The sequence below is a fragment of the Malaya genurostris genome, chromosome 3 (genome assembly GCF_030247185.1).
Source record: "Malaya genurostris strain Urasoe2022 chromosome 3, Malgen_1.1, whole genome shotgun sequence".
NCBI classification, from domain to species: Eukaryota; Metazoa; Arthropoda; class Insecta; order Diptera; family Culicidae; genus Malaya; species Malaya genurostris.
In genome coordinates this window covers 132,963,260-132,990,628 of record NC_080572.1, presented here as the reverse complement: position 1 = coordinate 132,990,628, position 27,369 = coordinate 132,963,260, and the positions used below count along the sequence as shown (strand labels likewise).

Here is a 27,369-nt window from a genome sequence, read left to right as displayed (position 1 = left end):
GTGAAATCATTCAGATGTGATCGAACTGGCGCCCTAACATTATTAATGGATATTACAAAATTGTTACCTGAATTTAAACAGTAAAATTCTGAGTAAAGCTCAGCAAAACTTCACCTACTGTCACGGCATTGATTTTTTGATATTCTCTTGTGTTTTTTTTTGTTTCACGTGCAGTTAGGCTTGGTGATTTATTTATCTGAATGTATGTAATAATTTCTTAGATTAGTAATTTTGATTGAAATAAGTAAGATGTACTGGATTTGATATGATTCGACATTATTGTTAGGTTTTTACTAGTCTATTTTTGTGTACTATAGTGGATTGATTGGTTCTAGGGTTTTTAATTTTACAATTTGGACTTAAAATTTCTTTTACAGTAAAGGGTCCATCATAAAATAGTTCGAGTTTTTTTCTTTTTCTAAGTACACTATTTTGCCTATTTGTACGTGTAGTGGGTTCATATGGATATTTGAGTTTTTGTACTTGAATTTTTTACTTTCCTTCAATCTTTGTTTTGCTATTGCGTTGTACTTTTCTAGTTCTAGTTTTCTGAGTTTGGTATTGTAAAGATCGTAATTCTAAATGAGTGTTATTATATTTTATAATCTTCTTGCGGTAGTTTGGCTTTAATTCCCAAAACTTGTTTCAATCCACCTAGTGGTATAATTATGCTTTTCTCATCTTACTTATAACATCAACAATATTACTGTGGATTTCGCAAAAACAACTGTTCATTGAACAGAAATAGGAAAGTTTGTTCGGACTTAATCTAATAAACTCTACAAATCCTGTTTACCCTGTAGTTCTAGAACCGGAAGTAGTATCCACAATAAATTGCCGTTTTTAATCGCCATTTTCGATTCTTCTGGAACCGGATTCAGATGACCGGTATAGCCGAAGTTGGTTTGTTTGCCAGCAACAAATATGACCTAAAAATTGGAACAGTTTTGAACCTAGTTAAACCTAGACTCATTATCTCAAGCTCTATTTGGATTAAATCAATTAAACGAAATCTAACAAACGAAGCAAACCTGCGTTGATGTTACTTCTGCACATGTAAGTCAAGCTAAACAGCATGAATCAGCAGCATAAAACATGTAGTAGGATTATTACTTTTATTATAATTATTGACATCATTACACCACCGGTACGGTATTACTGCACTAAAAGATGTGAAAATTTTATATTTAAAAAAATTGAATTCATTGACATTCGTTCATTCTGTCGGATGTACTGATCATAAAATAGCTATAATTTCTATCACCCGCAGTACCTTCTTACACAATATAACACACTAGCAGCAGACATCCGTAACCGTTTCGTTTTCTTCATAGCGTGTACGAAATAGAACAAAGTACGCATCGTTTGTTTTGTGTGTTCCTCCTTCTTCGGTGCGACAATACGTAATCGTTCTATATGGCGATTTGAAAACTTTGACACTCATCGCCCTGTAACTGCGGAACCGGAAGTCGGATCCGGATGAAATTTCACAGTAGCTTTAAAGATAATATGAGCTTTAATTCAATTCAAGATATGTGAAAATCGATTCAAGCATCGCAGAAAAATCGAAGTGAGTTCTATTTTTTAAGTTTTTCTGCACCACTTTCGGTGCTTCCGGAACAGGAAAAGGGGGGACCAGTAGTGCCAAATTATTCTTTTATGCCCACAAACTAACAAGCTTTGCAAACTAGAAGAATTTACCAGACAGTTTTAAGGGATTTGTGCCTGTGTTTGACCATCGTTTGTGAAAAATACTAATGAAATTCGTAATTGTCCACTTATCACGCTTTAGTTTCGGAACAGGAAGTCAGATCTGGATAAACTGTTCTAGAAATTTTTAGGAAACTATAAGACCGTTCATTTGAATCTTAGTTTGTGAAAATCGGTTGAGCTGTTTCGGAAAAAATTGAATGCACACTTATTCTCTAATTTTCACATATCACTATGTAATTCCGGAACCGGAAGTCATATCCAAATGAAATTAAATAGCAGGCTATGAACCTTAAAACCTTTTATTTGAATCTTAGTTTGTGAAAATCGGTTCAGCCATCTCTAAAAAAGTGAGTGCATATTTTTTTTTGGCGCATAACATCCTATATTTCCGGAACCGGAAGTCGGATCGGGATGAAATTCAATAGTAGGCTATGGGACCATGAGACCTTTCATTTGAATCTTAGTTTGTGAAAATTGCTTCAGCCATCTGCATATTTTTGTTACATACATACACACATACTCTCACACATACAAGCACACACACTTGCTCAGTTTGTTGAGCTGAATCGTTTAAAAAGTCGGTTTTCACAGTGATAGCTTAGCCTTTCTATATGAGAAAGGCAAAAGTAATTCGTATGGTGTAAATTGGTGTTCTGAATGTGGTGTAGTGTTATAGGCAGGGCTTTCAAATCGAAGCAAAGAATATTAACAAATGATTTTCATCCTTTGTGCTATTCACACACATTCGTATATCGGGTAGAATCCACAGCGCAACCCAAGCAAAGAGAGCTGCTTCGTTCATTCATAAGTTCATGAAGATCTGCGCTAGTTGATGAGTATGCTTCATGAGGTTAGCATTTGATGAATGGTTCTCATATTGAAGATGCTTATAAGAAATCAAGATTCGTAACATTTATTTCCGATGATTAATAATTTAAAGGACATTACTTTCAGTGTTTCTAACATTCGGCTGAAAAGTTCGTATCGTTTAATAGAAACACACATTTTTTGCCAAAATTCGTTTTTATTATTCAACATAATTGCCATCAGAGGCGATACAGCGATGATAGCGATCTTCCAACTTTCCGATACCATTTTTGTAGTACGATTTGTCCTTTGCCTCAAAATAGGCCTCAGTTTTAGCGATTACCTCTTCATTGCTTCTAAATTTTTTACCAGCGAGCATTCTCTTGAGGTCTGAGATCAGGAAAAAGTCACTGGGGGCCAAATCTGGCGAATACGGTGGATAAGGGAGCAATTCGAAGCCCAATTCGTTCAATTTCAGCATGGTTTTCATCGACTTGTGACACGGTGCATTGTCTTGATGAAAGAAAACTTTTTTCTTCTTCAAATGAGGCCGTTTTTTTGAAATTTCGTCCTTCAAACGCTCTAATAACGCTATATAATAGTCACTGTTGATGGTTTTTCCCTTTTCAAGGTAGTCGATGAAAATTATACCATGCGAATCCCAAAATACAGACGCCATAACCTTACTGGCCGATTGTTGAGTCTTTCCACGCTTTGGGTTCGGTTCATCGCGTGCAGTCCACTCAGCTGACTGTCGATTGGACTCTGGAGTGAAGTGATGGAGCCATGTTTCGTCCATTGTTATATATCGACGAAAAAAATCGGTTTTATTTAGATATAACATCTCCAAACACTGCTCAGAATTATCAATTCGTTGTTGTTTTTGATCGATTGTGAGCTCACGCGGCACCCATTTTGCACAAAGCTTTCTCATATCCAAATATTCATGAATAATATGTCCAACACGTTCCTTTGATATCTTTAGGGTGTCAACTATCTCGATCAACTTCACTTTACGGTCATTGAAAATCATTTTGTGGATTTTTTTCACGTTTTCATCGGTAACAGCCTCTTTTGGACGTCCACTGCGTTCATCGTCTTCGGTGCTCATATGACCAGTACGAAATTTTGCAAACCACTTACGAATTGTTGCTTCGCTCGGTGCAGAGTCTGGATAACACTCATCAAGCCATTTTTTGGTATCGGCGGCACTTATTCTCATCAAAAAGTAGTGTTTTATCAACACACGAAATTCCTTTTTTTCCATTTTTTTCACAATAACAAAAGTAGCTTCACTCAAAATGCAATATCTCACAAACTAATAATCAGACAGCTGTCAAATATATACACGTATCTTTTGAAGGTTGGTACTAACTGAAAATGGTATGGATTTCATTCTAGTGGCGCCCTCTCATAGAAACTATACGAACTTTTCAGCCGATCTGTTAGGATATATACACAGTGTACACGCCCAAGAAACAAATTGGTCGTTTTGAAAATGGGCTCAAATGCAATATTTTTGCTATTCAATGTTCTAAATATTTTTAAAATGTGATCAAATTCGGTCTTGGAAAACAAACGTTAGGTTCAAAAATGATTTCTGTTAACCTACAATGAAAATACACCGTAAACATTGCCTGTATGACCTTGCTTCGCGTTTTGCAGTAATCCGTGAAGCAAAGTTCTTCATTCTCGTACAGTACTAACAAGAATGAACCCTTCATTTCATTGCATTGCCATGGATGGCTTAGTTCATGTGTTAACTGAGACTGAGAGCAAAAAGAAAACAAGATTCGTAACATTTATTTCCCATGATTAATAATTTAAAGGACATTACTTTCAGTGTTTCTAACATTCGGCTGAAAAGTTCGTATCGTTTAATAGAAACACACAATTTTTGCCAAAATTCGTTTTTATTATTCAACATAATTGCCATCAGATTCGATACAGCGATTATAGCGATCTTCCAACTTTTCGATACCATTTTTGTAGTACGATTTGTCCTTTGCCTCAAAATAGGCCTCAGTTTCAGCGATTACCTCTTCATTGCTTCTAAATTTTTTACCAGCGAGCATTCCCTTGAGGTCTGACAACAGGAAAAAGTCACTGGGGGCCAAATCTGGAGAATACGATGGATGAGGGAGCAATTCGAAGTCCAATTCGTTCAATTTCAGCATAGTTTTCATCGATTTGTGACACGGTGCATTGTCTTGATGAAACAAAACTTTTTTCTTCTTCAAATTAGGCCGTTTTTTTGAAATTTCGTCCTTCAAACGCTCTAATAACGCTATATAATAGTCACTGTTGATGGTTTTTCCCTTTTCAAGGTAGTCGATGAAAATTATACCATGCGAATCCCAAAATACAGACGCCATAACCTTACCGGCCGATTGTTGAGTCTTTCCACGCTTTGGGTTCGGTTCATCGCGTGCAGTCCACTCTGCTGACTGTCGATTGGACTCCGGAGTGAAGTGATGGAGCCATGTTTCGTCCATTGTTATATATCGACGAAAAAAATCGGTTTTATTCCGATATAACAGCTCCAAACATTGCTCAGAATCATCAAATCGTTGTTGTTTTTGATCGATTGTGAGCTCACGCGGCACCCATTTTGCACAAAGCTTTCTCATATCCAAATATTCGTGAGTAATATGTCCAACACGTTCCTTTGATATCTTTAGGGTGTCAACTATCTCGATCAACTTCACTTTACGGTCATTGAAAATCATATTGTGGATTTTTTCACGTTTTCATCGGTATGACCTTGCTTCGTATGACCTTGCTTCGCGTTTTGCAGTAATCCGCGAAGCAAAGTTCTTCATTCTCGTACAGTACTAACAAGAATGAACCCTTCGTTTCATTGCATTGCCATGGATTGCTTAGTTCATGTGTTAACTGAGACTGAGAGCACAGGCAATTTTCCAAGCAAGGGAACTGGTCTGCTCAGTAGCATATACTTTCACGCATTCAGTTTCTCTATAATATAGGTCTCTCATTCAGTTATGTCAAGCAAAGTGTTCACAGCGGGTGTTTTTTGTTGCTTCGCTCGTTTTAGAATTCACAATAAAAGCCCTGGTTATAAGTAAAGGCGCAATATGGGAACCAGTCATCCCAGTCAGATTGGTGTTCATGTTCATGGTCGGATTTAATTTTAAAATGTTTTTCATATTTGAGTATGAATTTTTCTATTAATTTAGTTAGTTCACATTGTATGGTTATTGTATGGACTTATTATGTCTATGGATGTTATTTCGAATGGTTTTGATGGTGTGTTGGTTATTACTTGTTTTTCTTTAGTGTGTTTAAAAATGTTATTCCTTTTGTACGATTCACAGGCCTTTATGAATCGAGAAATAGTTCTTTTTATATCTTTAAAATTATAATATTCTTTTATTTTAAGGTACAGACTATGCTGTCCTACATGTCCTCCCGTGGGGGACTCGTAATAATTTGTATCTCGCCAGGTTCACTGGTGAACTTGGGTGGATGAAACATTATTATTTGTATATTGTTGTTCGTTAATTGTCTTAATGTTTTGATTATATTTATGGGTACCCTTTTAGATATTGTTTATTCTGTCGATATTGAGACATATTGTTCATTTTCATCTTTGTCATCACTTGTTCCAATGCTGATAGTATGATTTCTAGAGCTGTTCTTTCATTCACATGTGTTGAAATTTGTTTTATTATTTTTTTCATTTGTGCGTCTTTGTATATGCTAATTATTAAGTAATTATTTTCTACGGTTATTCTTAACTTTGGTAAGGTTTCAGTCGTGTTTTCGGTCGTATGGGTAACGAGGTGATCACTCTCTTTATCATTCGTCATCGGTAAGTTATTTGTGTCAATTGTCGGTTTGCAGGTAAAATTGTTGGTAGTATTATTATCATTATTTTGTCGTTAATACGACTTACTTTACTATCCGACGCCATTTCAAAATGTACTCTCTGAGAAAGTGATAAGTTTTTGATCGTGAATATCTCTTGTTGTATCTAACGAATCAACATAATTTGTTGCTCCATGTCATCGGAAATATGATCACAATTTTATGATAAAATTTTCAGTTGTGTGGCATAATCTCAAATAATTCAAAATTAAACTTTTCTGAAATGTTTGGTATAAACGAGTATCAAAGAGGATAATTCATAAGGCGCGTTTGCCTTTCTCGTATTTTTAAAGCTCATAGCTCAGTGATCTGTGAAAGGATTTATATAATCTAGCTCCCAATAGAATCGAAATTTTTCAACTTAAACGTGTATAGATACAGCATTGAAATTTTTCTATAGTACATTATTGAAAAACCTGTCTCATTTGACCCATGTCAACACCAGCCAATCAGAACGCGTTCTGAGGAAGAAAACAAAATATCTGCCTTTGTACAACAAATCGTTCGAGAAAAATGTTCCTGACAGTGCTTAATATCTTAGTGAGTTCCACAATTAGGTCCTCCTGAAAGGCAGGAATGAATCCCGTACAGTATCCTGATAGTTTCTTTCAATGAAATGCAAATCCGAAATGAAGTAATCGACATTAAAATTCTATATGCGGCTATTTTTATAGCCGTTAGGACTGCCCATTAGTGAAAAAGCTACAAACGATATCACGTAAAAGGAAACCTCTTAACAAAGATTGGATCAGTTTTAATTATATCGCCACTGCGAGCAGATATATTGTGTGTCGTTTGCAAAGCTAGTTTGGCTTCCGACAAGAGCGATTACGTCACAGCTGCTAGTCGTTTGCATTGGCGAAAAAACAACGAAAAGAGAACAACGGTGGGGAGCATCACACAAAATCAGCCGTTCTAATGGCTCTAAAAGTTTTCTAAAGAACTTTTCAGTTTAGTGCTAATCTAGAACTGTTTGATTAGATTTGTGAACTTTTCGCTGTGTGAAATTCACAGTAATCGAGATCAAGTGAAGCCTTCTTTGTTTTTGCGCAAAATGTGAAAAGGGAATGCTTGCATAATTCATACAATTGATCAACTAATTGATATTCGCAAGTGTTAAGGAACATGTCAGTTGTTTTCGTATTCACGACATCCAGTTATGTCTCTGATATCACCCACCCGCCTCTTTTAAATGATGGCTCTTGTATTGACGCTTAATACAATAAGGTTTGAGGCCAGTGTATTTTAGGGTGTTTTAGAGAACTGTTTTCGCCTTTCTAATTACATAAAATTCTCTGATTTTCTCAGAAAAGGTGAAGAATATTAAAAAAACAACTGACAATGTCTTAGAAAATTAGTTTCGATTATTCTGTGAAAATTTTAGAATGATTCATTGACTTTGGCGGTCATGAAAGTCTTTTTTCTGAAGGGAAAATTATAGAGCCGAAAACGGCAACTTGTTTATTGAATATCTCGCCTTCAAAGCATGCATAAAAAATCTATCCTGACAATGTCTAGATACACAGAAAGAAATGATGAAATTTACTCGACATGTAGATCTATAGTAATATGGAATAGACATCAGCTAATCGAAAGTTTGATTGAAAACCAACACCGTTGTAAAACTAAACTGGATTACATTGGTTTTCCAATCAATATAAATATATCTTTCAATTAACGCTTAGGTTTGCGCTCAAATTCTTTTGAAACATGCAGAATTGCAAAGTAACTCTATGTTTAATTTCCTGCTCCAAATATGTGCATGAAAATATATGTAAATTCACAAAATATTTTTATCTGTGTAACTTAATTTAGATGCTATTAGTGCATACAAACATAGGTGCTGTCGCGATAAAAATGAAGTGAATGTTATTTTTGTGAAGGTAAGTCGATGTCCATGAACGCACCATTTTATCTGATCCAGTTTCCTGGTAACGTAACGAAAAATGAGAGAGAAACAAAATCGGTTCAGAAAGGCTGCCAAACAAGCAGTAGCTTCATTGGATTTTATGTGATGTAGTCAAACTTGTAACCGAAAATAACTAAACCTTCTTGGCCACCCGGCCCATCGAGAGTCATTTTGAACATGGAGAGAAATGTAATACGCAGAGCTATGCATGTAGTTATACGCGACCTATTAGTCTCAGCCCTTTAAGAGCTTTTAATTCGTCGGAGGTTGTAACAATTCTGGACAAGGGATCTGTGTCGGTTGTGAGTATAAAGGGTAAAGTAAAGTCTGGGTATTGAAGTAGTTTAGGTTGTTTAAGCGTAGTTTTAATGTGTTGAAATCGTTTTGGCATTCATTAGTCCAAGCGAATTGTTGGTTTTTCGTAAGGAGTTGATTGAGAGGGTGTGCTAATGTGGCGAAATTCGTTACGAATTTATGGTAATAATTGCAGTAAACTACAAATCGTCTAGTTTTGTCACTGTTTTTCGGTATCTGTTTTTCGGTATCATGTATCTTGTTCAATATTGCCTTGTAAGGTGTGATTCGAAGAGCGAGAATCGACACGAGTGTCACGATCTTCCGAAAGTCCGTACAACTTTTTGGTTTCACTGACGATATTGATATTGTGACACGTAACCTTGAGAAGATGACGGAAACCTACATCGGACTGAAAGCTGAAGCTAGGCGTATCGGACTGGCCATGAATGCGTCAAAAACAAAACACATGTGAGGAAGGGGCTCTAGAGAAGAAACACTACGCCCTTCCACCATTAATATTGATAGGCGGTGACGAGAAAAGTACAAAGCAAAGTCTTGGAATTACATTCCTGTGGTGGAATTTGGCCTTTCTGTTTCAACAGACTTCGCAGTCGATTCTTAGTGTACAGAATCATTGCATGGCTAGTACTATGGATCCTACTGACACTAAGAATCCTTCCAGGTCAGGGCTCGAACAGACTCGAGAAAAGTGCGCCATCGTAATTGACCATTTACAAAACGCTCATTAGACCGGCTTTTCTTTATGGCCACGAGACCTGGACTATGTTGACAGAGAACCAACACGCCCTTAGTGTTTTCGAAAGAAAGGTACTGTGGATCATCTAAGGTGGAGTGCAGATAAGGATGTCTGATGACAGCCCAATGAAAATGGTTTTGAATCTAATCCGACTGGTACAAGAAGACGAGGACAGGAGCAAGGTGGATCGATCAAGTGAAGGGTGATCTCAGAAGCGTCCGTGCCTTGAGTGGCTGGCGACGAGCTGCCATGGACCGAGTTATGTGGAAACGTATGCTTGATACAGCAAAGGACACCTCAGGGCTATAGCTGGAAGGAGAGGAGTGGAGAGAGTTCTATCGTTGCTTTATCTGTGGGGTGATCGAACGGTTGCTAGTCTCGGACTCTGGGTATCGGGTCGTTTTCATTCCTAATAGCTCCTTCTTATGTGTTGGTGATTTGCATTAGAGCTTCTCGTTGATTAGTCATCTGGTTTATTGACCATAGTTTCGAATTAGTTGTCTTATTTAAGTTTTGTGCATCATTGGAATTCCTACCAGTAGTAATTATCGTTCCGTAAACTGTGATGAAGCTTCATTGTTGGGAAAAATGTGTTCCTAGCGGTTTTTCATGTATTTAATTTGATTTTGTGGTTGATTTCTCCGCAATGTTTTAGTTGTCCACGTAATAATAACTTTGATTTTCATATGTTTGTTTATGGTATTCAGTTGAGCTTGGCGATGCTCACTGAAAAAAAAAGTGGTAGCAATTTTTAACGTTGTGGCATACCCACGCCAGTCATCTTTAACTATGTTGACTGCGTTTACTTCCTTCGATGTAGCAATTTGTAACGTTGTGGCATTACTTAAATTCTGCCCTGAGTTTTCACACCCTTCTGACATCTTGATGGTTCCACGGTTCCTTCGTCTTCAACTTGCCACCGCATTCGATCGCACTCTCTCGTTCTCTTAGGTAGCTTGGCTAAGCTACCGACATCCATCCTTCTGCGACGACTATTTTCGGGCACACACACGACTTGGGACTCCCAATTATTATTTAAAAAAAATAATCTCCTAATCTTTTTGTATAGTTATTTTCTAATATTCCGTTTATTGCTTACTCTTTTGAATGTGACATTTTTAACAACTTCTATGGCAATAGCATTTTAAACAATAACAATGTTATTTTTAACAATAACAACTTCAGCGGTTATTTAGTATATGTGCATCTGGCATATCTTTATAAACTTGATCGTTATCGCTTTGACTTTATATCTCATTTGTTACATTTACAAATATTACTTTGAAAATTTTTTAAGTTCGTCTTTACTCCTTTATCTAAATTTTCCTTTTTTCTGTGGAAATGACAAATGTAACTTTTTCCTTCGGTTCAAATTTCTCCAAGATGGTTCAACAGATTGCAACATAGCAGCAGACGTCACTAATTAGCAACAACCGAGTCACCTATTTGCATGCTTCGCTAAATTTATGTTCTTACAAAAAATGCGTATTGTCGTTTACGTCACTTCTACGATTATATCTCCCGAAACTGAAGTTTTAGTCATATGATCTTCGAATTTCATCCCCAACCAAATTTTAGTAACGGACGAGTCTTAACTTGTTGCAATCTGTTGAACCATCTTGGAGAAATTTGAACCGAAGGAAAAAGTTACGTTTAGTTACGTAACATAATCTCGTCTCCGATTTCGCTGTCTATCACTACTCATCTATCTCACTCTAATTTTTGCTCTACTGTCGTCTATATATGCTGCTTCCAATATTTCAGTGCTCAATCGAAATCGATGTGCATGGGAAGTGCTGGTGTAAGTTCTTAACAAGACACATAATTCGAATTGAAATTTCTCAACAAATTGCATCCGTTTGTCTTGTTTTGTGTTTTAGTGTAGAGTAGCCGTTTTTCAACCAACCATTATAAATGTTACACCATACTTGACGAAAAATATTTGTAGTCGTTGTGAGTATATTTTGTAAAATTATTGTGTTTTGTGTAAAAATTTTGTGACTAAATAATACATAAAATTGCAGTTGCCGTGAAGATGAAGGTATAACCTTCGAAACGTTGACCTTTAATGAAAAATAAATGTTTTGACGAGAAACAAATTGACCAGAAAGCTATCTCTTTATTCGAAACAACATTAATTGGTCGCACCCGCATCAAAAAAACGATATTTTTGTGGAGTTTTACGTGATGATAAAGCGATGTTTCAGAGCAAAATGAAACACGAAAATGATTTTCAATACTGTTTTATGCAATTGTTTATTAACATCTAAAAACCTATGCACAGCACCTGTTTTCATGTTGTTCGAACATGACATATGTATTAGGTAGATGACAGTGTTTTCATATTCGAGAAAAAAAAAAAACACATTTATATTCATTTAGGGGTTAGCCAAATTTTGTGCTAGGGCACATAACCGTTTTCATTATTTTTACGTTTCGTCTTTGACTCATCAGTGCAGAGCAGTTCAAATTGAACTGCTTAGTGCTAAACTCGGCAGTTCAATTTGAACCGCTAAGCAGACGTAAAGTTTCTGCTACTTACAGAACACTTTTTGTTTTGCAACGAAGTGCAATGTCTTTTCCGACGTGCCGAACGAAAACGTGTTTTCGACTATTTCTGGCCGATGCAGGTATGGTCATTTAGGGGTTAGCCAAATTTTGTGCTAGGGCACATAACCGTTTTCATTATTTTTACGTTTCGTCTTTGACTCATCAGTGCAGAGCAGTTCAAATTGAACTGCTTAGTGCTAAACTCGGCAGTTCAATTTGAACCGCTAAGCAGACGTAAAGTTTCTGCTACTTACAGAACACTTTTTGTTTTGCAACGAAGTGCAATGTCTTTTCCGACGTGCCGAACGAAAACGTGTTTTCGACTATTTCTGGCCGATGCAGGTATGGTCATTTAGGGGTTAGCCAAATTTTGTGCTAGGGCACATAACCGTTTTCATTATTTTTACGTTTCGTCTTTGACTCATCAGTGCAGAGCAGTTCAAATTGAACTGCTTAGTGCTAAACTCGGCACTAAGCAGTTCAATTTGAACTGCTCTGCACTGATGAGTCAAAGACGAAACGTAAAAATAATGAAAACGGTTATGTGCCCTAGCACAAAATTTGGCTAACCCCTAAATGACCATACCTGCATCGGCCAGAAATAGTCGAAAACACGTTTTCGTTCGGCACGTCGGAAAAGACATTGCACTTCGTTGCAAAACAAAAAGTGTTCTGTAAGTAGCAGAAACTTTACGTCTGCTTAGCGGTTCAAATTGAACTGCCGAGTTTAGCACTAAGCAGTTCAATTTGAACTGCTCTGCACTGATGAGTCAAAGACGAAACGTAAAAATAATGAAAACGGTTATGTGCCCTAGCACAAAATTTGGCTAACCCCTAAATGACCATACCTGCATCGGCCAGAAATAGTCGAAAACACGTTTTCGTTCGGCACGTCGGAAAAGACATTGCACTTCGTTGCAAAACAAAAAGTGTTCTGTAAGTAGCAGAAACTTTACGTCTGCTTAGCGGTTCAAATTGAACTGCCGAGTTTAGCACTAAGCAGTTCAATTTGAACTGCTCTGCACTGATGAGTCAAAGACGAAACGTAAAAATAATGAAAACGGTTATGTGCCCTAGCACAAAATTTGGCTAACCCCTAAATGACCATACCTGCATCGGCCAGAAATAGTCGAAAACACGTTTTCGTTCGGCACGTCGGAAAAGACATTGCACTTCGTTGCAAAACAAAAAGTGTTCTGTAAGTAGCAGAAACTTTACGTCTGCTTAGCGGTTCAAATTGAACTGCCGAGTTTAGCACTAAGCAGTTCAATTTGAACTGCTCTGCACTGATGAGTCAAAGACGAAACGTAAGACATTTATATTGCTTGCAACAATAATTGCTGAAGAACAGAACTTCGTACACCCTTATACCCTTCGAAGAAGTTCGTCGAAATAAGCAAATTTGTGTGTGAAAATTAATTTCAATTATTTTTCTCGGAGACGGCTCAACTGATTTCTACAAACCTAGATTCATATGAACAGTCCTATGCCCCCATGTAAAGTTCATGAATTTCATTTGGATTCGACTTCTGGAACTACAGTATGATATATGTAATAAGGTTAAAATAATGTCACTTATTTTGCTCCATTTACGAACCTTATATATGTATGTATGTATGCTTACACACTCACTCGTTTGCGTATATGTGTATATATTTATACATATAAATGATCGCTTTTACTTCACCAATATTTATATGTATTAAGAAATACAAATATTTGCACACATGCGTACGTATAGCAATACATATATACATATATAAGTTACGTAAATGGAGGTTTGGGTGTAGATGGTTGAACCGATTTCGTCCATCTAACATTCAAATAAAAGATCTCATAAAAAACTACAAGGATCGAGCCATTGATGTGGAACAAGGCAACCAAAATTTCTAATGATCTACAAACAAAAAGTTGAATCAATCCGAACCAACACCGAACATCATTTGTCTTGATTTGCATTTGTTTTATAACCGACGAAATTACACCATTATCCCAAATGCATGCAATTATATCTTTGTACATACTTGCGATTTCAATAATTAAGCTTCTCTTCGCCAAGCTTGTGTTCAAGTTTTTTATGCAAGCAGTTTTTTTAGCGTTAAGTTTCTCTACCATTCTGCGATTTCGGTTGAAGCGATAAACTATTTCTCATTATCAATCGAGATCATCTAATATAAATTAGGAATTAATCTTAAGCATTCAAAATTTATCCAGGGGTAGTTGTCAATTTCTCATGGGGAAACGACATAACATGGAATTCCGAGCTTGCATGACACAAGATCAGAGCATACCAATTAAGGTCTGAGGCCAGTGTGTTTTAGGGCGTTTTAATGGGCTATTTTCACGCTTCAAATCTGATTTTCTTCAGAAACGGTGACGAATATAAAAAAATCCAACTGACAATCTCTTAGAAAATTAGTTTAGATTATTCTGTGAAAATTTCAGAATGATTCATTGACTTTAGTGGCCGGAAAAATCTTTTTTCTGAAGGAAGAATTGCATAGCTGAAAACGACAACATTCAACTTGTTCATTGAATATCTCGCTTTCAAAAGCATGGATCAAAAATCTATCCTGACAATGTCTCGATAATTTAATTTAGATGCGATTAGTGCATAAAACATATATGTTGTCGCGATAAAAATAAGGTGAATGCTATTTTTGTAATGGTAAGTCCATTTCTATGGCGGCACCATTTTTTTCTGCTCTTGTATCCTGGTAATGTAATGAAACATGAGAGAGAAATAAAATCGGCTCAGCAAAGCTGCCAAAAAAGCGGTAGCTTTATTGGATTTTATGTGATGTAGTCAAACTTGTAACCGAAAATATCAAAACTTTTTACACATTTACGAGAGAGCATGGAGAGAAATGTAATACGCACAGCGAGCCACACGGTTTTACGCTAACAACTGGCCTCAGTCCTTAAGGTGAAATGTAGCGTCATAAAATGCGCGTAAAATTTTATCCGCTTCAGTTGAACGAACCGTCGCACAAAGCGTACCAAGAAAAACGGCCACATAGAAACAAGAACTTTTTTCAATGATTGAGCGCAGTGGGTTTACCTCTCGTTATATTGACTTGTAAAAAAGACCGGACGTAATGGATTTTAGAATTCTTCACACTTTGAATATATGCTGATTCAATCATCATTGTTAGTGATTACTCTTACACTAGAGCTATAAATCATGAGTAATTAAGAATGATTAACATGAGGTTATATGTATATGTATTGACTAACTTGCTAACCATGTATATGCCTGATTTTAGTAGCAAACATCGATTCTCCTTCAAAAGAACGGTTGACGACAAGAGAACATTCAAGTATTTTCGATATCTTTGCCAGTCGTTCACCAAGCCCTTCCCGCCGAAGAGATAGAATTTACGTAAAAGTATTCACCATTAACTACTTTTTTTCGGAAGCGACTTTCGGAATTGTATAGCATGATGAGTCTAGAAATGTCTGTTTCAACGATAACGAGCCGAAGACCAAACAGCCTCTGGCCTCCGGTGCCAGAAATCATCAATAGTTTAATAATTTCTTAGATTACATTATTGGAATACATTCCAATTATAACTAATAGTTCATCATACCATGCAATTAAAATTATTTAGTGAATCTTTTCTCAAGCACATATTTGGGGCACGAAATTGAATATAAAGTTATTTCGTAGTTCCTTATTATTCAACCGATTTGGAAGCAAAATTAAGCGTTGATTCATTGTATTCATAATAATTGAAAAACCAATGAATTCCAATAAGTTTTCCATGCTGACTGGCTCGAAGCTGGCCCTCAATGTTTATCACATTGTTTGTATAAATGACAGCTACTTAGAAAATAAACGATTTCTTACAATACTCATTTTATTGTATTCAAGTCGTTTTTATTTCAACACAAAACCCAATGCTGCATAAATTCGCGTCATTATTTTATATCTATTTTTTGCTCACGATATTATGCCACCGTGCCCACCGTGCATTTCTCACACCACCTCAATACGAAACAGCAGTGCGCAAGCAATAAAAAAAATGCAGAAAAGTTTATGAAAACTTTTTCAATTTTCGGTTGTTTTCGCTAAAATTTTATAATTTTGAGTTGCATTTTTAGATTCTTTGTGAAATTCTGCTACAAATACTACTTTTCAGTTCTAAAATCATCCCCGTGGGACGGAACAGTAACCGTTTATACATTTCAAAAACCAATTACGGCTCGGCAAAGCAAAATTTCAAAATTCTAAGAATACTTAGTTATGATAAATTTGATTTCTAAAACTTAAGTGTTTTTGGTTTTTCGAAAATCGGTCTAGTTTTTGAATAATTGATCAAAAACGCGATTTTCGCATTCCGCTACATTTCACCTTAAAGCTTCAAATCGTTTTATGGCACGTTTTTGTCTTGCTGTCTAGCAGCAACCTACCTCTAGCATGCTACGAGTAGGACTGAAACGCTAGCTTTAATTTCGCTTCTATTTATAGATTCGCGTGCTTCCAACAGCTCCGCTTTTGCATCGATTGACCAATCAGAGCGATGCTCTCTCTTTGATTCATCGCTTACTCCTTCAAAACCGTCGTCTATGGTAGGGAAATCCGGTATGCCAGAGATTTTTAGCAGACAAAATAGGATACTGCTCGCTACTAATCCAAATTTCAATCATATATAAGTGAAAATACGTGGGTTGATACATTCAAATCGAAACGTAGAAATATTTCCTATCAAATGATGTAATAATATTAATAATTGATACAAAATAGACTGAGCTGTAAGTGTTTAAAACCTGACCACATTTCTACGTGTAGTTTTTCTTGAGTTTTGCACCACTATATAGAAAATAAAAATGTGTTCCACATCAAAATGTATCATCTCACTGCTAGGTAGATCTAGCACATTTTATTCTTTACTATTTGAAAAAAAATTAAGGTAACATGCCAAAGCATACTAAAGTCTTGGAATTACATTATTTTTGATCAATTAGGTCATTCCGGTCCAGCAGCCATCGCAGTCGATTCAAAGCATAGATAACCGGTTTATTAAGCTACTAACACTATGAATCCTTACAGTGTTGTATGCATTGAACCGCTAACCCAAGGGAGCCTACCGAAGGAGATTATTCACCAAGGTGGCTTTGCTCAGATACTAAGACCTTATATAGAAAAGTGTGTCGTTCGGTAAATCAGAACCGGTTCCAAAACGACTCAACTTTCCCCGTACGACTTCAGATGACCACCAATAGCTACACAAGAGACCTCCATAGATTTCGAGTCTGAAAGATTAGAACGACTTCAGCCGATAAAGAAAATCGCTGATGCCAGTCTCATCATTGACACTGCTCCAATAGTCCACTTCGTCACAGTTTGATCTAGATTTAGGAACGGGGGGTTATCCCAACCACACGTAACAAAAACATAAACGAATTGCTGAAAAAATCCTGAGTATCCCGTCACCAGAATATTATGTAAAATAAATAATACCTCATCTAGATTTCCTAGCGGATTTGAACGCACTACACTAGCTCACTTATCACATATCGTCTTTAGGATCTTGGCTGTCTCCTCTACTGACGTTACTTCTCCATCGCTCTAGCTTTTAGTGTATAATTTATTTACGGTGGTTCTAGGGTCGTATTCGGCGTATTTTGTGCCATGATTACGGTTCATCCAATACGCTCATGTAGAAAATAATTGGAATGGATTTACGTAAGATGGCGGAATGTTGGCATCCGTGCATTGTCCAACGATGGTCGAGCAGCGACGCCGTGTTTGGAGATTTTTTTTCAGACCGGTAATAGCGATCACGTTGATCTCAATCCAACGGCGGCTTTCTTTGCTGGTGTTGGCCTCCCTGTCAAGTAAAATCCCTGCTCTTCTGGTCCGTAGTTGGTTGGCCGGGTTCTTTGTAGCTGGTCAACGTTTATGGGTTTTAGCACTGTGAGGTGATCTTTACTCCGTTCACTCTTATCGACCAAGCTAACTGCACATGAAAAGAGAAATTTACTCATCATTATTGACTACAGCGTCTCCCGCTGTTTCATTAATTACCTTTAATCTCACACCGCGGCGCTAATAATTCACGATTAACTCTTGCCTCTTCCACGGACCAGAACAAAGTGAATGACCAGAACTGTGGGATCCTCAATCTACGCATCAGAATTAGTCTTTGGTACCGAAAGCGATTAATTATTTCACGAAGTGAATAAATTCCGCCGAAAAATTTTATACCGAAGCCGTCCCTTTATCCCACATACACAGCCGTTTCGATCTACATCGAGAGCATTATTTTACCTAAGAAGCACAGTCCAAATCGATTCCTCTCATCGTGATTATACGGTGAATGCCGGTGTCACTTTACATGAAGGTGCCATTCACCCTCCAAACCATTTTCTCATCCAACATGCTCACCAGCACGCACGAATGAATGCTACCACCGCATCCGCCCCTCAAATCATATTCCTAACCAAACATATTTATTCGGCACGCACGAATGAACCTTTCTTCGGCGCAAAATACTCAACCTAGAATGCACATAATCTCGTCGAGTCTTTGAGTGAATTAGGAGAAGGATAGATCTCGAGAGAGAATCTCTACCACTGTACTCGGCTGCTAGTACAAGAGGCTCTCTTTTATTATTTAAAGTATTTAACTGTGTAACCGACACAATCGACAACCGTTGATACACACAACGCTACAAATATTAAGGACTATAGTATCGTAATCATTAATAAAACTTTTAACCATATACACAATCTTTGTTACATATAAGTTTGAGTGTTCATATCTCCAAACATAGCATAGCGCTGTTTGAAGCATTTGTTCCCTCAGACAAGTTCTTGTAAATTCATTATTCTAAATCATTAATTTCACTCTAAAACTTTTAGCTATGCTCCAGCGCATTCTTCACAACTCTTAGGACATTAGGATGCTTCAGTCCAGACATCATACTGAAATACAACAGTTCGTCTGATTTCAAGCCTAACCCAGAAACGATTGAGAGCTATAGGGTATTATTTACGAAGGATATTTCTACCTTAAGGTAATTATACGTAACACATTGTTTGCTTAAGAATTTCGAACCTCTTAGGAGAGAATCGCGAATGATAGTGAATTTCATGAATTTTTTAGCGCTGTTAGTTATTTAATCAAAATTCATTGCAATATATTATGAATGTTCAACTCAAAGATTATTTCATGTGTACATTTTTTATTTTATCTTTTGTCGTGAATACGACTTACTTTACTATGGGGCGCCTTTTCTAAATTAGCCATATGGAAGAATGGGCAGAACATAATCGTGAATATCTCGACTTGTATTAATGGAACCAACATAATTCTTTCACCATTTCATCAAAAATATGATCAGGAATTTAGGATAATATTTTGAACAGTGAGAGCTAACCACAAACAACTCAGAAATGAAGTTTTCTCAAAATTTGAAAACAACGCGAGAAACTCTTAACTTTCGTTTGGGTTTTTCGTGCAAGGACGACGATTTTGAGGTAGTCAGGCACATATCTTCAACTGACTGCGTATAAAAGGGGAACCGTGGTCGAAAATCGTTCAATTATTCGTCATCTAACACTCGATGTGGATTAGAGATGGGCAATTCGTTCCCGAACGGCTCAAAAGAACTAGTTCTTTTGAAAGAATGAACGAGCTATAGTTCTTTTTTCGAGAACGGTAATTCCTCAGTTCAAAGTCGAGGGATCTTTTTTTTTGTTTTTTAAGCTCGCTCAACCTTTTTTCAAGAACGGTACTAATAAGAAAGTTTCGTCACGAAACCTCAGTTCTATTTCGAGGGACCTTTTTTCCTCGCTTAAGCTTACAAAAGTGAGTTCTCGTTCAGTCTTTGAACAAACAAACCAACTATGAAAAGAACGAACGAACGGCTCTGGAGAACTAGTTCTTTCAACAGAACTCTGCATCACTGAACGGTTCTTTAAAATGAACTGTTTTGCCCATCTCTAATGTGAATAGACGAATAACCTACTACGACTAATTTCGATTTTGTTTTATTTTTTATTTGCAGTTGTCTACCTACCCAAGCTATGGGTAAAACGCGCCATAGATCCGAGAAGTATCCAAAGGATGCTAAGCGTCAGAAGCCAAGTGATGTACAGGTAAACGACCGTTTGCTGAGTAAAAACCAATATGCTGATCTGCCAGTTGATGTCGAAGAGGAACTAGAGAAGAAGACAAAAATGCCGCATTTCTACCTGAAGGGCTTCCCACCAACTCTGCGCTCGGAATTCAACACACTGATCAGCAAATGACTACAGGCAACAATCCGTGTATGTACTGAAGGCTACAAAATAACAGTTCCAGCTTTGAACCACTACAAAGCAGTGGAATTGTACCTGAAGCAGACAAAAGCGGAATACTTCACACGATATTGCCGCCAATAAACCTATGAAAGTTGTACTTCGAGGACTACCCGACATGATGAAAACGATTAAATCGTTATTTCACATAATCATCGAATGGCAAAAGTATAAACCGCTACATCGGGACATCACACAGTGCACGAACTTTTAATATTTTTTTTATTCAATATTATAATATAATTTTAAGGCACACTGCTTAAGCTCTAAGATGCCAAGGATATTTACTAATCTTAATTACGACTATATTAAAACTAGAATAGTATCATTATGTAATGCCGGTGAATTGGATATTGCATGAGGGGCTTCCATATGGCGTTTGCAAATATCCATGTTGGCCGCATCCTTCGGTCCGTGTGGGTCCGCGGGAAACACCCCCAGGCTACGAGGGCCTGGCGGGTGGCCCGCATGCTGGTTTTCGATTGGAGCGGTCTTCCGTGGACGATGATGGTGATGTTACGGAAGAGAATGAAAAAAAGTAAATATTGTGGAAACGGGGTAAAAAAGGAGATGTGGGAACAAAATGTCTGAAAACGATAGAGATCTAATTAGTTGCCATCGAGATGGTGAAGAGACAGGGAAGGGGAAACGAAAAAGTTAGTGACAAAAAAAAGATCTTGTTAGTTCCAATGAAGATGGTGGACAGGGACGGGGATCGAGAAGTGCACGAACTGTTTGAACTACTGCCATGGAGCGAGGAATTGCCACATGAAAAGTCGGTGCGGGAAATGTGCCGAACCACACAATACCAACGATTGCCTACTAGATGACATCGCTGTAAAATGTGTGAACTGTGATGGCAACTATCCATCTACTAGCAAATCGTGTCCCAAACGTGCTGAGTTCACAAAAATTCGACAACAGGCGTCCCGTAAACAATCAACGCGCAAGAATGTTCCACAGAAGGATGAAATTGATTTCCCACGGCTCCCACCGAAGAGGGATATTCCGAATTTGCCGCCACTTCCTCGCAGCAATTAAAAAGATTCAGCCGCTGGATCACAAAAAGAATCTTCATCAAAAATCCCTCCTGGATGGGGCAATAATCAACCACAAGCAAAGGATGACTCTGGTGACTTATTCTCTGCTGATCGTCATTTTTGAAACAAGGACAACAAAACTACGAAACTGCAGAACGCGGTTAGATCAAATCAACGCCTTAGGCAAATTCATCATCGAATATCCAATATAATGAGTTTGTTATAGTAAACTGGAATGCTTGCTCACTCAGGAGCAAACCTGCTGAATTGCCCGACTTTCTTCAAGAGAAGATTGCCGATATTGCTATTTTCACTGAAACTCATCTTAAACCTGAAATTTCAATTTTTATTTCTAATTACAGGATTCACAGGCTCGACAGGACAACTACCAGAGGAGGGGAGTTACCATTGCCATTAAACGATCCATTCAGCACAGGCTTCTGTCAGCCTTTAAATTGCAACTTATAGAAGCCATCGGAATTGAGATTACAACGACGATGGGACCCATCATCATCATTGCAGCGTACTGCCCCAAACAAACCAATCTTCGAGATGGTACGTGTGCATCATTGAAGCGAGATCTGGCTATGCTCACTCGACGACAGAACAAATTCATCATTGCTGGGGACCTGAACGCACGGCATGAGCTGTGGAGAAACAAAAGACAGAATCGAAACGGATTCGTACTTGCCGAAGATTACGAAGCTGGACAATACAACATCCTCGCTCCGGATCAACCAATGCGACTTTCCAGATCGGGAGTTCATTCCATTTTGGATATATTCATCAGCAACATCGCCATAGACAGCTCTCCGGTTGTCTTCAACGAGCTATCTTCTGACCACTTTCCAGTAATATTGACGTTGGGATCTTCACCAGAAACAGTGCCTATTCGACCTCGGAGGAACTATTATCGCACCGTCTGGGTCCAATTTCAACAAATCGCCGACCAACTTATTAATATCGATTTACCACTTGATTCTCCGATGGAAATCGATGCAGAACTATCTTCTTTCCAGAATTCAATCACAGTCGCTCGTGATAGGACGGTTCCAGTACAACATATGCCGAGTTCCAAATCGACAGTGTCACCAAGAAACTCATCCGACTTCGAAATATCTACCGGAGGCAGTATCAACGAACTGGCATTCTAGATAGGAAGACTTCTTATAACAACTTAACTAGGATAATCCAGGAAAGGATAACTGAGCTTCGCAACAGGAACTTCCAGCAAAAGCTTCGAGAAATTCTTCCACATTCAAAGCCCTACTGGTCCTTAACGAAGGTGCTTAAGAAAAAATCTAAGCCTATCCCTCCTCTGCTGTCACCCCAGGACGCAGCTGAAGGAATACCTTTAATCACACCAGCAGAGAAGGCAAACGCGCTAGGCCAGCAGTTTGTGTGTTCTCACAATTTAGGACTCAACATTGTTAGTCCACATGAAAGAGCCGTTGCAGATAGAATAGCTGAGGTTGACCAATCAGACAGCTTAGTTCCTGAGGAAAGTAGAGTCACTGCGAATGAGCTGATAGCTATTGTGGAAAAATCCAAAAATATGAAGGCCCCCGGTTTCGACAACACATTTAACATTGAGCTGATCCGAGAAGGATCCAAAGGATGCTAAGCGTCAGAAGCCAAGTGATGTACAGGTAAACGACCGTTTGCTGAGTAAAAACCAATATGCTGATCTGCCAGTTGATGTCGAAGAGGAACTAGAGAAGAAGACAAAAATGCCGCATTTCTACCTGAAGGGCTTCCCACCAACTCTACGCTCGGAATTCAACACACTGATCAGCAAATGACTACAGGCAACAATCCGTGTATGTACTGAAGGCTACAAAATAACAGTTCCAGCTTTGAACCACTACAAAGCAGTGGAATTGTACCTGAAGCAGACAAAAGCGGTATACTTCACACACGATATTGCCACCAATAAACCTATGAAAGTTGTACTTCGAGGACTACCCGACATGATGGAAGCCGAACTACAGCAGGCACTGCCGGAGGCTGGACTAAAGCCTATGATGGTGTTTGAAATGAAGCGACATAATACGGACAAAAAGTTTAGAGATCAACTGTACCTGATTCATCTGGAGAAGGGCTCCATTACCATGAGTCAACTGAAAACGATTAAATCGTTATTTCACATAATCATCGAATGGCAAAAGTATAAACCGCTACATCGGGACATCACACAGTGCACGAACTTTTAATATTTTTTTGATTCAATATTATAATATAATTTTAAGGCACACTGCTTAAGCTCTAAGATGCCAAGGATATTTACTAATCTTAATTACGACTATATTAAAACTAGAATAGTATCATTATGTAATGCCGGTGAATTGGATATTGCATGAGGGTCTTCCATATGGCGTTTGCAAATATCCATGTTGGCCGCATCCTTCGGTCCGTGTGGGTCCGCGGGAAACACCCCCAGGCTACGAGGGCCTGGCGGGTGGCCCGCATGCTGGTTTTCGATTGGAGCGGTCTTCCGTGGACGATGATGGTGATGTTACGGAAGAGAATGAAAAAAAAGTAAATATTGTGGAAACGGGGTAAAAAAGGAGATGTGGGAACAAAATGTCTGAAAACGATAGAGATCTAATTAGTTGCCATCGAGATGGTGAAGATACAGGGAAGGGGAAACGAAAAAGTTAGTGACAAAAAAAAGATCTTGTTAGTTCCAATGAAGATGGTGGACAGGGACAGGGATCGAGAAGTGCACGAACTGTTTGAACTACTGCCATGGAGCGAGGAATTGCCACATGAAAAGTCGGTGCGGGAAATGTGCCGAACCACACAATACCAACGATTGCCTGCTAGATGACATCGCTGTAAAATGTGTGAACTGTGATGGCGACTATCCATCTACTAGCAAATCGTGTCCCAAACGTGCTGAGTTCACAAAAATTCGACAACAGGCGTCCCGTAAACAATCAACGCGCAAGAATGTTCCACAGAAGGATGAAATTGATTTCCCACGGCTCCCACCGAAGAGGGATATTCCGAATTTGCCGCCACTTCCTCGCAGCAATTAAAAAGATTCAGCCGCTGGATCACAAAAAGAATCTTCATCAAAAATCCCTCCTGGATGGGGCAATAATCAACCACAAGCAAAGGATGACTCTGGTGACTTATTCTCTGCTGATCGTCATTTTTGAAACAAGGACAACAAAACTACGAAACTGCAGAACGCGGTTAGATCAAATCAACGCCTTAGGCAAATTCATCATCGAATATCCAATATAATGAGTTGGTTATAGTAAACTGGAATGCTTGCTCACTCAGGAGCAAACCTGCTGAATTGCCCGACTTTCTTCAAGAGAAGATTGCCGATATTGCTATTTTCACTGAAACTCATCTTAAACCTGAAATTTCAATTTTTATTTCTAATTACAGGATTCACAGGCTCGACAGGACAACTACCAGAGGAGGGGAGTTACCATTGCCATTAAACGATCCATTCAGCACAGGCTTCTGTCAGCCTTTAAATTGCAACTTATAGAAGCCATCGGAATTGAGATTACAACGACGATGGGACCCATCATCATCATTGCAGCGTACTGCCCCAAACAAACCAATCTTCGAGATGGTACGTGTGCATCATTGAAGCGAGATCTGGCTATGCTCACTCGACGACAGAACAAATTCATCATTGCTGGGGACCTGAACGCACGGCATGAGCTGTGGAGAAACAAAAGACAGAATCGAAACGGATTCGTACTTGCCGAAGATTACGAAGCTGGACAATACAACATCCTCGCTCCGGATCAACCAATGCGACTTTCCAGATCGGGAGTTCATTCCATTTTGGATATATTCATCAGCAACATCGCCATAGACAGCTCTCCGGTTGTCTTCAACGAGCTATCTTCTGACCACTTTCCAGTAATATTGACGTTGGGATCTTCACCAGAAACAGTGCCTATTCGACCTCGGAGGAACTATTATCGCACCGTCTGGGTCCAATTTCAACAAATCGCCGACCAACTTATTAATATCGATTTACCACTTGATTCTCCGATGGAAATCGATGCAGAACTATCTTCTTTCCAGAATTCAATCACAGTCGCTCGTGATAGGACGGTTCCAGTACAACATATGCCGAGTTCCAAATCGACAGTGTCACCAAGAAACTCATCCGACTTCGAAATATCTACCGGAGGCAGTATCAACGAACTGGCATTCTAGATAGGAAGACTTCTTATAACAACTTAACTAGGATAATCCAGGAAAGGATAACTGAGCTTCGCAACAGGAACTTCCAGCAAAAGCTTCGAGAAATTCTTCCACATTCAAAGCCCTACTGGTCCTTAACGAAGGTGCTTAAGAAAAAATCTAAGCCTATCCCTCCTCTGCTGTCACCCCAGGACGCAGCTGAAGGAATACCTTTAATCACACCAGCAGAGAAGGCAAACGCGCTAGGCCAGCAGTTTGTGTGTTCTCACAATTTAGGACTCAACATTGTTAGTCCACATGAAAGAGCCGTTGCAGATAGAGTAGCTGAGGTTGACCAATCAGACAGCTTAGTTCCTGAGGAAAGTAGAGTCACTGCGAATGAGCTGATAGCTATTGTGGAAAAATCCAAAAATATGAAGGCCCCCGGTTTCGACAACACATTTAACATTGAGCTGATCCGAGAAGGATCCAAAGGATGCTAAGCGTCAGAAGCCAAGTGATGTACAGGTAAACGACCGTTTGCTGAGTAAAAACCAATATGCTGATCTGCCAGTTGATGTCGAAGAGGAACTAGAGAAGAAGACAAAAATGCCGCATTTCTACCTGAAGGGCTTCCCACCAACTCTACGCTCGGAATTCAACACACTGATCAGCAAATGACTACAGGCAACAATCCGTGTATGTACTGAAGGCTACAAAATAACAGTTCCAGCTTTGAACCACTACAAAGCAGTGGAATTGTACCTGAAGCAGACAAAAGCGGTATACTTCACACACGATATTGCCACCAATAAACCTATGAAAGTTGTACTTCGAGGACTACCCGACATGATGGAAGCCGAACTACAGCAGGCACTGCCGGAGGCTGGACTAAAGCCTATGATGGTGTTTGAAATGAAGCGACATAATACGGACAAAAAGTTTAGAGATCAACTGTACCTGATTCATCTGGAGAAGGGCTCCATTACCATGAGTCAACTGAAAACGATTAAATCGTTATTTCACATAATCATCGAATGGCAAAAGTATAAACCGCTACATCGGGACATCACACAGTGCACGAACTTTTAATATTTTTTTGATTCAATATTATAATATAATTTTAAGGCACACTGCTTAAGCTCTAAGATGCCAAGGATATTTACTAATCTTAATTACGACTATATTAAAACTAGAATAGTATCATTATGTAATGCCGGTGAATTGGATATTGCATGAGGGTCTTCCATATGGCGTTTGCAAATATCCATGTTGGCCGCATCCTTCGGTCCGTGTGGGTCCGCGGGAAACACCCCCAGGCTACGAGGGCCTGGCGGGTGGCCCGCATGCTGGTTTTCGATTGGAGCGGTCTTCCGTGGACGATGATGGTGATGTTACGGAAGAGAATGAAAAAAAAGTAAATATTGTGGAAACGGGGTAAAAAAGGAGATGTGGGAACAAAATGTCTGAAAACGATAGAGATCTAATTAGTTGCCATCGAGATGGTGAAGATACAGGGAAGGGGAAACGAAAAAGTTAGTGACAAAAAAAAGATCTTGTTAGTTCCAATGAAGATGGTGGACAGGGACAGGGATCGAGAAGTGCACGAACTGTTTGAACTACTGCCATGGAGCGAGGAATTGCCACATGAAAAGTCGGTGCGGGAAATGTGCCGAACCACACAATACCAACGATTGCCTGCTAGATGACATCGCTGTAAAATGTGTGAACTGTGATGGCGACTATCCATCTACTAGCAAATCGTGTCCCAAACGTGCTGAGTTCACAAAAATTCGACAACAGGCGTCCCGTAAACAATCAACGCGCAAGAATGTTCCACAGAAGGATGAAATTGATTTCCCACGGCTCCCACCGAAGAGGGATATTCCGAATTTGCCGCCACTTCCTCGCAGCAATTAAAAAGATTCAGCCGCTGGATC

At 38.6% G+C, this 27,369-nt stretch overlaps 1 protein-coding gene across 5 annotated transcripts in view; it reads left to right on the top strand.

The window, feature by feature from the left end:
• The window catches only part of LOC131436301 (WD repeat and FYVE domain-containing protein 3), a 1,204,110-nt gene that overhangs the window by 296,580 nt on the left and 880,161 nt on the right, over positions 1-27,369 (top strand). For all 5 annotated transcript variants that reach the window (XM_058604951.1, XM_058604953.1, XM_058604954.1 and 2 more), the window contains exon 10: positions 18,789-18,943. In XM_058604951.1, the coding sequence (XP_058460934.1) occupies positions 18,789-18,943 (155 nt within the window). The remainder of the gene's footprint in view (positions 1-18,788; positions 18,944-27,369) is intronic.